At 42.4% G+C, this 12,101-nt stretch overlaps 1 protein-coding gene across 2 annotated transcripts in view; it reads left to right on the forward strand.

Annotated features, from left to right (window-relative positions):
- Rufy3 (RUN and FYVE domain containing 3) overlaps positions 1-12,101 on the forward strand; it is an 83,951-nt gene that overhangs the window by 38,105 nt on the left and 33,745 nt on the right. For both annotated transcript variants that reach the window (XM_032916909.1, XM_032916910.1), the window contains exons 2-4: positions 8,438-8,611; positions 10,125-10,242; positions 11,125-11,226. In XM_032916909.1, the coding sequence (XP_032772800.1) occupies positions 8,438-8,611; positions 10,125-10,242; positions 11,125-11,226 (394 nt within the window). The remainder of the gene's footprint in view (positions 1-8,437; positions 8,612-10,124; positions 10,243-11,124; positions 11,227-12,101) is intronic.

Consider the following 12,101-nt stretch of genomic DNA (forward strand, 5'->3'; position numbering starts at 1 on the left):
GACCGCCCTGAGTACTAGAGTCAAGCCGTTTATCAGTATTTCCTTGATTAAATTCTTTGAAACCCAAATGTTTGCAAGTAAATTAGAATATAGCTCTTCTATTATTTCTTTTGTTGCATGTACTTTGGTCTCATGTCTAAGAAATCATTGCCAAGCTCAAGACTACAAAACTCTGAAAAATTTGAATCTGTATTTTCTATGATGAGTTTTACAATTTTAGCTCTTAAATTTTGTTCTCTGGTCCTTTTTAGTTAAAAATTTAAAGTTCTTTTTTTTAATTGTGCATGCATGTGTGGGTGGGCGTGGGCGTGGCTAGGTGTGCACGTGTGCACGCCTGCAGAGGCCGTGGGATCAGGTTTCCTAGAGATGGAGCTGGAGGTGGTTGTGAGGTACTCGTGGACCCTGGGACTCAAACTTGGGTCCTCTGCACTATGCACTCTTAACCACTGAGACATCTGTCCAGCCCCAGAGGTTTGCTTTTATTTTAATTCTTCTGCATGTAGACATGTCTTGGCACCGTTTGATCACAAACATCTCATCATTCTGGCTCTGGGGTCCATTTCCTAAGTCTACACATTTGTGGTGAGGGCCAGTTCCTCTCATCTTGGTATTCATGGCTCTGCAATTAGTCTTGAACTAATGGTGTGCATTCTCCAACACTGTTTTTCTAGATTATTTTTGACTCCCCTGTACCCTTTGTATTGCTATAGGTGTTTTGGGTGAATTTGCCAACTTCTGTAAATAAGACAGCTGGGATTCTGACAGGGATTGCTTTGGATCTGTAGTAAGTCGAGGAGTATGGCCATCTCAGAATTAGTCTGAAAGCCATTGGCGTGGGATGCTTGTTTATTTTGATGCTTTAAGTTCTCAATTCATTTTGTTTTCAGTGCACAAATTCGCAACTCGTTTGCCAATATATTTGTATTTTCTTTTTGGGACCATGTAAGTGAAGTCATCTTTAAATTTCATTTTAAGCAATTGATTGCCAGTTTGGTCCCTTCTCATCTACAAGGAATATATTCAAGATCCACAGTTGATTCTTGAAACTGTAGCAATATTAAAAGCTATATGCAGTATGATTTTTTTCTATATACTTCTGAAGGAAAGCATTCACTTATTAGGCAGAATGAGACAGTAACAGTAATTGTTAATAACAAATAACAATTATAACAATATAGTTTAGTAAAGATTATGTCGACATGACCTCATACTTTATGATACCGAAGTGTACCCACAGCATAATTTTCTGTCCTTTATTATAAAGCTAAGAATGTTCACGTTTTCCCTTGACAAAAGCACTTTACAGTAGACTGTCTCTTCACGTCTGAATTTCCAGATCATCACTGTTGCTAATGGCCATTGATAAGTAATAGACACACTGTGGTCTACCTCTAAGGCAGCTTCTGAGTGACTGACAGACATGTATCTTATGTGGCGTGGAGATGCCTGAACAAAGGGGTCATTTAGTTTTCATCGTGGGTAAGAAAGGGAATAGGTTTCCATTATACTGCATAGAACATCATGCAATTTAAATCCTATTGGTCGTTTGTTTCTGGAATTTTCCATTTAATATTTTTAGCTTACTGTGACTTGCAGAAAGCAATATCACAGAAAAGAAGAGACTACTGTACAATTAAGTCCTGTATTGATCTTGTAACCTGCAGCCTTGCTAAGGCTAATACTTTTTCTTTGTTTGGATTTTTTTGGGGATACTTTAAATCTTTAATACCATATTCTCTGAATATATTTACCTCTTCCTTCTAATCTAGATGTCTTTTGGTTTGGTTTGGTTTGGTTTGGTTTGGTTTTGGTAATTGCCTTAGCTAAACTCTCCTGCAGTGTTATTTAGTAATGGCCATGTGTGTCTTGTTTCTGGTCTGTAGACAAGCCATTAGTCTTTCCCCCTTGGCTGGTGTATTAGTTAGGAGTTTTTCCTAGTTGCCTTTTACTAGGCCAGAGAGATCCCCTTCTCTTCCCAGTTTGTTACATGTAAAAGTAAAGGTGGTTGGACATTGGGGCTCTGTCTACGTCTGTTGAAATCACAGTTTTTATTAATTTGGTGTATTTCATTGACCGACTTGTGTTTGCTGAACAAGCCTCACGTTCATAAACGCTACGTGGTTGTTGTGATCTTTTCTGTGCTGCCAGTGTGGTGTTGAGGCGTTTTGCATCTCATTCGCATGGAATATTATAGTGCTGGTCTGCCCTTGCTCTCTTTGTCTTGGGAAGTACTGGTATGGCAAGCGGGAAGTTCCATTTCTGTTTGTGGAACAGTTGTGAGAGATGGATGCTAGTTCTTTAAATGATTAACCAAACTTCAATGAGGCCGTTTGTTTCTGGTCTCCTCTCTGTGGGATTTTGTTTTTGCTGTACTACTAATTCAGTGTCTTTGCTTGTACATGTCTACTCATGTTTTCTGGTTGGTAGTTTGGATAGTTTGTATTTTTCTAGCAAATCACCTGTCTCACCTGTAATCTAACACATCAGCCTACATTTTTTCCTTTACACTTTTGTTTGTTTCTGTAAGGTCAGTGAGCCCAGTGACTCACTTTTTTTGGTTTCAGTCATTTTGACTCTTGTGCTGGTCAATGGATATAAATGTCTGTCAGTGTTTATCTTATTGCTGTTTTAGAGGAAGAAGGAGTATTTGGGCTGACAGTGTAATCAGGGACGGAGCTGTCAGGGCAGGGAAAGTGTGGCACCTAGAGTGTGAGGCGTTTGTCACATTACATTTGAGGTAGGGAATTGCCACAGAGCCCAGACTGACCTCGGATTCGTGATTTTCTTGTCTCAGAGTCCTGGGTGCTAGCATTACAGGCATGGGTCTGTATTTTGACTTTAATATTGTTGATCTTTACCAAAGATTCAGCTTTGGGTTTCATTCATTTTTCTTAAGTTCTGAGTTTGTTTTCCCCCACTATTTAGTTATTTCTTCTCCACTTAAGCTCATTCATTCTGCTTTTTGGTGATATACATAATATTATGTCTCTTATATCTTATATTTATTGTATATTCATTATAAAATACATATATTATATTTATTATATTATATTCCTTTTACTTGTCTTTCTGGAATCGTGACGTTTTGACACTAGAGACAGAAGGATCTCCGAGGTCTGCGTCTCTGAGGCTTTGACACATACGCAGATGGTCAGGCTGCTCACTTTAGGTGAAACTCCAGAACCTGATTTACCGGTACCACTGAGCCTAAGCTCTAAGCTCCTAACAGCTTTTCTGTGATCTGACACTGATGCTCCAGAACCAGAGTTCATGGTATTTGATGTCAGAGTAGTTTGCAGGGTTTTCTGGAGGGGGAACATGGCCATTTCTCCATATTCTGTGGATCTTTCTGGGACAGTCCCTGAAGAACCAGTGTCGAGTGTGTCAGGAGGATGCTCTATATGAATGTGTGCTGTTTCCATGGGATGAAAGTTAGGAACTAGTCCAGCCCTCTCACCAGTATTACAAGCAGGGTAAATCAAGCCTCAAAGAGACAAGATTCCTTGCACAAAATCAGATGTTAATTTACACAAGTAAATAGTTGATACCAACAAGAGTGGATATAAACGTTCTAAATGAGCTAAATTTCAGCAAAGTCCATCTTTGGATTATACTGTTAATAAGAATAGACAGCAGTAGAGATGAATGGATTTATGATTAAATATTTTAGCCAACTACTTTAGCAGAGTGCACCTCAGAAATAGTAGTTCTAAAGTAAGTTTCTCCCCAGTCCTGCCAAGTAGAAACATATGTGGGATCTGGCATCGCATTGTGGAGAGCACACAGTAGGACTATAAATAATCAGGTTCTCTGTGGGGTGTAAAGCTGTGATTTTAAATGATGAAGACAGACACAAAGTTCTCATAAATGGGAATGCTATTTAAATGCTAGTCTCTTATAAAGGCACTTTTGCACATTCAGTTATTTCTTTCAGTATAATGATCAACTCAGTTAATGCCTAATATATATTCCTAGGCAGGCGATTACAGCCAGAGTTCAAAAGAGACTTATTCAGGAATCACTGATCTCCTGTTACTCCCAGCAGAGTGAGCATTCCTTTGCTTTTAGTCTCTTCCTGTTTGTTATTTTGATCTTTTCTGAGCTCGGAGGCGCCATTGAAAACTCTGAATGACAACCGCTTTGTTTCTCATTAAGATAACTCTTATAGTACGTGTGGTGGCCACACCTTTATTCCCAGCACTGAGGAAGCAGAGGCAGGTTGTTCTGTATGAGTTTGAGGACAGCCTGGTCTACATTGCTGGTTCCAGGACAGCCAGGCTACATAGTAAGACCCTGACTGGGGGTAAAATTTTTGATGATGCTTTTATTTTGTTCTCAGTACCAGGAATTAAGCCTAGATTCCCACAAATGCTAGGCAAGTGCTCTAGAACTAAGCTACACCCCACCCTTTTTTAATTTTTTTCGGAGCTGGGGACCGAACCCAGGGCCTTGCGCTTGCTAGGCAAGCGCTCTACCACTGAGCTAAATCCCCAACCCCCCGTTTTTAATTTTTAAAACAAAGATTTTTTTTTTACTTTGACACAAGGTCTTGATGAGTTAGTTGCCCAGGCTGGCCTTGAATCCACTCTGAAGCCCAGAGAAACCTTGAATTTATGACCTACCATTCTAGCCTGCCAAGAATCTGGGCTTAGAGGCCGCACTGCCAGCTCACCAAGATAAAGTTTTGATCTTCCAAATAATTAGGAAGTCTTAGGAGTGACTGTTGTCAAACACAAATTAGTTTAGCGTTCCTGAGAATTAGGATATATAATATACATAGTAATTAATATAGCATTAACTATCTCTTGTATTCCCTGTAGTTATCCATGACCATCTCAAGGTTTTATTGTATAGATGTAAGCTGCTACTCTCTAAGGGTCACATAAGTTCCCGGTCAACTGTTTTGTCTTTCAGAAAGGGGTGAACTCAAAAGTCTAGTCTTTGAAGAGCTTAAGACATATACCTACCCTTGAATCAGAAAGAGTAGCACAGAGTTTGTGTAGACGAGGCTGGTCTTGAACTCAGAGATCTACCTGCCTCTGTCTCACAAGTACTGGGATTAAAGGTGCACATCACCATGCCCAGTTCAACTTTTTTTTTTCCAGACAGGGTCTCACTATATAGTCTTGACTAGCCTAAAATTTATTATATAAACAAGCGTGGCCTCAGACTCGGAGATTTGCCTGCTTGTGCCTCCTAAGTACTAAAATTAAAGGTGAGTACCACACCACACCTAGTCTGTTTTTGTTATTGGTTTTATAACCCACTAAGAACAGTTAGTGGCACCCATATGTGTAGGGTGTGGAAGCATCCATTGGAATACTACTAGCGGCCACATCTTCAAGAAAGAATGATTCTCGCTATCCCCAACATAATTATCAACTATCAGTAAGGGCTGCCTACCCTGTCTACACCAGAATTTCGTCCGGTTTGATCTTTTCAGGTCTTCTTATGCAGGTGATCTGAGCTGTTGAGTTCATGTGGGACAGCCAGGTCACGTTCAGAAGAGAGCACTCACACAGTCCTCTCTGCCCTCTACACCTCCTCTTCCTAGGTGTCCCCTGAGCCTTGGGTGCAGTTAATTTATTTTTTATTAGTATATCAAGTATCAGATTTCCTTGTGACCTTGGTTCACCCTCTCCCACTCCTTCCTATCTCTCAACTCCCTGACCTCTCCCCTTTAGACCTTTCTACCTCGTGTTCCCCCTTCCTTTCATCACAAGCATCTTACTGCCCTGCCTGGCTTACAGAATTTTCCCCCTTTAATGAACCTCTTTCTAGCTTCCTGATCTCTGTGTATACTCCCACATACGTGGAAATTAATAACTGAGGTCTACATTTGAGGGAGAACATGTGTTGTCTTTCAGAGCTCCATTACTTCTCTTAATGTAGTATTTTCTGGTTTTACCCATTCTCCTGTATGTTTAATAACCTCATTTTTCTTTATGGCTGAATGAAATTCCATCATGTATATGTATAGCATTTTCATTATCCATTTATGAGTTGATGGACATGGAAACTGTTGCATATTCTTGCATTGTTCATAGAGCAGCCGTGAGCACAGATCTATGTGCTGGTGTCTCTGTCCTTGACAAGTTGATCTACAGTGAATAAAAAGATTCGTCTGGGGCTGGAGGGATGATGGCTGAGCAGTTAAGAGCACTGGCTGCTCTTCCAGGGCACTCAGGGTCAATCCCCAGAACCCACAGGGCAACTCACAGCCATCTGTAAACTCCAGTTCCAGCGGGTCCTGTGCCCTCTTCTGGCGTCAGTGGGCACTAGGTACACACTGACCCGTACGGTACACAGACAACATATGCATGAAGAACATCCCTATACATAAAAGAGAGAGATGTCTGAAGATAGCCTTAGAACATTTGTCAGTGTGCAAGTAATGGGTGTACAGGCCGATTTCAACTTTCACGTATAGTTTTTCTCTAAAATACTACCTAAGCCAAGTGGTGCTCAGGTGTGCATGGCTATGCAGGAGGCAGCAGCTTGAGGACTGTGAATTCAAGACTAGCTTGGCTACGTGATGAGACGCTATCTCTAAAAATTACTTAACCAGGGAATTACAATATTAGCTAAGAGAGCACTACAACAAATCAGATTTTCATAGTTAGGGTCGTAAGTCTGTTAATCTCTAAAGTTAATGTAAATCGGTTTAGGATTTGGTCATTTTTTGCTTTATTGACTTAAGTATAAAGGTAGATATAAGTGAAAACATTGTATGACTGAATACCCTGTTTTGTGTTGTTTATTTTAATTATAAGTATAGTTTTAGAAGGACTTTGGTCTTCCTGAGCTGTGCTAAAATGTTTCTCTGGGAAGCTTTTCCTTTATTTTCACAAATTCAATATGTGCTGGTGCTTGCAAGTGTATACACATGCCAATGCATACACATAGCTTTCATGGCAAGTACAAGTCCAAATTCTTCCTTTATGGATTGTGGAAGCTTGGACCACAACGCTGTTATGTCCCCGCTCTGTCACCTAAAGAGAAGAGGAAACAGGCTGGCACCACTTAAGAGCCACTCAGGGGACCTGTATTCTGTTCCCAGCACACACACGGTGGCTCCCAGTAACTACAGTCCCGTGTGAGCTGACGCTCTCCTGGCCTCCACAGACATGTTCTGCATGTGGAGAATTCAGTGAGTACATAGATATCTTGTTAGGACTGGAGGCTCAGTAGTCTGTACCCATCTGTTCGCTTATAAGTAGATTGTGGTGGGGCAAGAACACAGGGTTGGACTTGAACAAAGGCATTCTGGACTCTGGATCTGTCGTTGGCCACTGTGCTATAGACCGGATACATAGCTTACTACAAGAAGCAATTAAGACCACAATTGGATATAGTTGGTGTTACATGACTATAATCCAGCACTTTGGAGGCTGAGGTTAAAAACTCCTATTAGTTCTAGTGAAACTCTGCCAGGGGGAGGAAGGGAAAAAGGATCCCACTTGTAAGAGGTACCTGGATCTTCTGTGTTGTGTCAAATAAACTATGGTCCTGGGCCCCTGTTCTCAAATAGTTTATCTCTGGTACTGAGAGCCAGACTCTGGCTGAGTGTTGAAAACTTGGGAGTTAAATTTCTTGTGCCACATTATACCAGTAACTTATTATGAACTAACAATGATCGCCTTAGCCAGGGTCACTATTGCTGTGACCAAAAGCAGCAGGGAGGAAAGGGATCGTTTAACTTGCATATCCGGAATCACAGTCCCCTGAGGGAAGCCAAGGCAGGATTGAAACCAGCCAGGCAGGAGCAGATGCAGAGGCCTTGGAGGATGTTGGTTACTGGCTTGCTCTGCATGGGTTGCTCAGCCTGCCTTCTGACAGCTCCCAGTATCACCAGTCGAGGTGGTGCCACCCGCAGTGGGCTGGGCCTTCGCCAATGAGTCACTAAGAAAACACTCTCTTGGGTTGCCTACAGCCCAGTCTTAGATTTCTCAGTAGAGATTCCCTCCTCTGAGTGGACTGCAGAGTGTATCAAATAGACATACACACTAACAAGCACAGAGGCGGTTGGTTTCGATACCAATAGAGTAAGTAGTACACTTGCAGTAGCTTGTAGAAGCACTGAACCCTTCCCCCACCAGGGCACTGTCAAGCAGAGGAAGGGTGAGAGCGCCTGTGAGCCTGGTGCCAGTGTAGCACAGCAGGAAGCTGGGCCAAGGGGCCCAGGTAGGTAGAGCATCGAAGGTACACTGAAGGCTTATGGGTTGATAAAATAATTCAGTTTTGCTCTTATTATGGAAACTAATACCTCTTTCTACAGCAAGGACATGGCCAGGAGTAATACACCAAAAATACTTTGCCACTTCCTTGGTCGATGGCGAGTCACCAGCTTTGATGCCATCAGTGCAGACAGTGTGGTAAACTTACACTGTGTTACTCTGCGCTCTCCCACTAAGGAAGCTCGTTCTCTTCCCCACAGATCCTAATTATCTCATGGCTAACGAACGCATGAACCTGATGAACATGGCGAAGCTGAGCATCAAGGGCTTGATCGAGTCGGCTCTGAACCTGGGGCGGACCCTGGACTCTGACTACGCACCTCTCCAGCAGTTCTTCGTGGTGATGGAACACTGCCTGAAACATGGCTTGAAAGGTGGGCTGTGGCCTCAGAGCGGTGTGCAGCCGGTCCTGAGCAATGCCGTTTCCATGGAAAGAAAGCCGTTTCCATGGAAGCGGAGAGTAAACGTCTTGGGTGAATAGTATTAGTGGGCTTGGCACAGTGGCTCACACCTTTAAGCCCAGCTCTCAGGAGGCAGGGGCACGCAGGTTTCCGTGAGGTCAGACTAGCCCGTCTCTAGAGCAAGTGTCATGCCAGCCAGGGCTACATAGTAAGAAACCCTGCCTTAAAAAGTTTTAGTGGAATCCAACCTGCATAGGCGCAGAATTTTAACTGACTTAAAGGACTTATTATAGTACATAAAAGTACAGCTGTCATTCGATGTTAGCGTTGGAAGGCCCTTCGTCATTAAGCAAACCACTGATGACATCTGATTGACAGGAAAATAGGTCTGCCTAGAATGAAGTAGTGACCTGCCCAGGGCACAGGCTGGGGCAGAACGGGCGCTCTTCCCGTGTGAGCAGTTCCAGGGCAGGCCTGGGTCTCAGTCGCCTGTTTCTTTCCTTCCTCCCTTTGCAGTACTCAGCTTGTGTTGGGTTATTTTCTTCACTAATACTGCATGGTTTCACGTACTAACTCATCAAATATTAGTATAGGGCTAGTCAAATCCTTTTCTAATTTATTTTTATTTTTATGTACATGGATGTTCTGCCTGCATGTGTGCCTGTGCTCCATGTTGTGCTTGGTGCCCTTGGAGGCCAGAAAAGGGCTCCAGATCCCCGAGAACTATAGCTACAGGCAGCTGTGTGGGTGCTGGGAATTGAACCTGGGTCTTCTGGAAGAGCAGCTAGTACTTTTAACTGTTGAGCCATCTCTCTAGTTCTGGACACAAATTCCTCTTTAAAAAGGAAGAACTGAGACTTGGAAATACAGAATTTTCTTTTGTAAAAATTTTACATATTAAGAAACCATAACTTTTACATGTGTTTATATTTTGTGGTGTCTGCATATGTGTATACCTGGGTTCATACATGTATGGGGGAGTGTGAAAGCCAAAGATTGATGTTGAATATTGTTTTCTTTCTCCATTTAAGTTCTTAGCAAAGGGTCTTTGGGTAAACCTGGAGCTCACAGACTCTGCTAGCTTGCCCAAGGATTCCCCTGTTTTAGTCCTTCTTGTTCTGGGATCATGGGGCAGCCACCACACCCACCTGGCTTTTATGTGGTTTAAAAGTTCCAAACTCTGGCCCAAGTTGTAGGGCAAACACTATTCACTGAGCCATCTCCAACCTGCATAGACAATTTTTAAACTAATAGCCCAGGTTTGGTTACCTAGAAAGGATATTGGAGAGGGGAGGAGTAGGGAGGGAGGGAAGGAGGGAGGAGGAAGAAGGGAGGGAGAGAGAGAGAGAGAGAGAGAGAGAATGAGAATATGAATGTGAATTTGTGTAAGCACAGATACAGGCACTTTTATTTGTATGTAGCAGAGGAGTATTTATGTTGTAAAGACATTAAAAATACTGAATACTGTTTTGTTTTGTTGCCTTAGCCAAGAAAACTTTTCTTGGACAAAATAAGTCCTTCTGGGGTCCTCTAGAGCTGGTAGAAAAGCTTGTTCCAGAAGCTGCAGAGATAACAGCAAGTGTAAAAGATCTCCCAGGACTCAAGTAAGTCTCAGATTCAGTTCTCTTCCTCTCCTTGAAGAAAGGCGCTCATGATACTGTGCAAATTTTCAGCCGTCCAGATTGTAATGTTGTTACGTGTAAACACCAGGGCCCAGATTGTATTCTTTTAAGAAATGTTTGCTCTTGGTTGGGGATTTAGCTCAGTGGTAGAGCACTTGCTTAGCAAGCACAAGTCCCTGGGTTCGGTCCCCAGCTCCAAAAAGAAAAAAAAAAAAAAAAAAAAATGTTTGCTCTTGAAGGAGACTCACAGAGAGGTTTTGTTGCTGTTAAAAATACCAGACATCTCGATCTTTTTATTACAAATTCAGGTGCGACTTGACAAGCCTTAAGAAATTTAACCTAGAGAGATGTTATGCCTGTCTTGATTTGGGAAAATAAATGCATCCCATGGGATTTTAGAGCCAAGATAAGTGAACCCCAGAAACATTAGGCCTGCCTTCAGATTTAAGGGAAAAAATACAGAGATTAGTCTCCACAGGAAACTGGTGCAACGTTAATTGAATGGAAGCTTGCACTGCTGTGTCCCTAAGAGTAGCTTACATAATCCACTCTAAACTTGGGCTTCATCAGATACTAAACTGATGGGGCATTTCCAGTTGGGTAAAGAGTGCTCTTGTCTTCAGAATACGGCACATTTACTCACTAATGCAAATGCAAGAGCATTTGTCCCAGATATCCTGGTCGTGACTGTCCCAGCCAGTCACTTGTGCAAGAATAGGTGGGGGATCTCGAGTAGGGCCTTTGTATTTATACTGGTTTTTACTGTAAGCCCGTCAGCAGGAGCATATGAGTCTGTCCCATGCTGACCCCAGCCCTGCCGCCTTTACTTGTGCTCTGAGCCGTTTGCCTTCTGTGTTCTTGCAGGACACCAGTTGGCAGAGGAAGAGCCTGGCTTCGGTTGGCATTAATGCAAAAGAAGCTTTCTGAGTACATGAAGGCCTTGATCAATAAGAAGGAACTTCTCAGGTATGAGCACTAGTTGAACTTTCTTCTTGATATGTCCTGTTGATATACAAAGTCAAACCATAGAAGCCAGGCATTTGTGTAGGTCAGACACAGTCACTGCATGACAGACAGTTTCATCAGTTCTCTGTACACACCTCACACACTCACTCCCAGGCCAGAAGGGTGTTTTATCCACTATGTCATCTCTGACTGGGACTACATAGGGTCCTTTTTAGATCAGGCCAAAACTTAGCACAGCCAGGAGAAAAGATAAGGCTTACAAACCACAGCCTGTGCACAGGCCCATGGGACAAGTGGCTGGTATTCATTATGACCCATGAGCTGCCTAGGGTGCTTAGCAAAGCCTTGTCTGTACATTTCATTGGATTACCTTACAGTCATATGTTACATAACATGAACACATACATGCATATGTATGTATATAACATAATACAACCATAACATTAAGAGTTAAACACAACCCATAGAGTGAAGATGTCTGGTTTTGTTTGGTTTTGATTTTTGGCTTTTTGAAACAGAGTTTTTCTGAAACTACTCTGTAAACCAGGCTGGTCTCAAACTTGGAGAGCCATCTGCCTCTGCCTCCCAGGTGCTGGGATTAAAGGCGGGCACCACCATGCCTGCCAGTAGGAGTCTTTTTATATATTCTTTGATGAACAGGTATATAAGGTATTTGTACAATAATGATTATTATAAACATCTCTCTTGCCAGGCAGTGGTGGCCATGCCTTTAATCCTAGCACTTCAGAGGTAGAGAAAAGAGGACATCTGTGAGTTCAGGCCTGATCCACATAGCCTTCTCCAAGACAGCCAGGACTGGGTAGAGAGACTCTGTCTCAAAATAATAATGATAATAATAATAATAATAATAATAG

This window comes from Rattus rattus, chromosome 11 (genome assembly GCF_011064425.1).
Source record: "Rattus rattus isolate New Zealand chromosome 11, Rrattus_CSIRO_v1, whole genome shotgun sequence".
Lineage (NCBI taxonomy): Eukaryota > Metazoa > Chordata > Mammalia > Rodentia > Muridae > Rattus > Rattus rattus.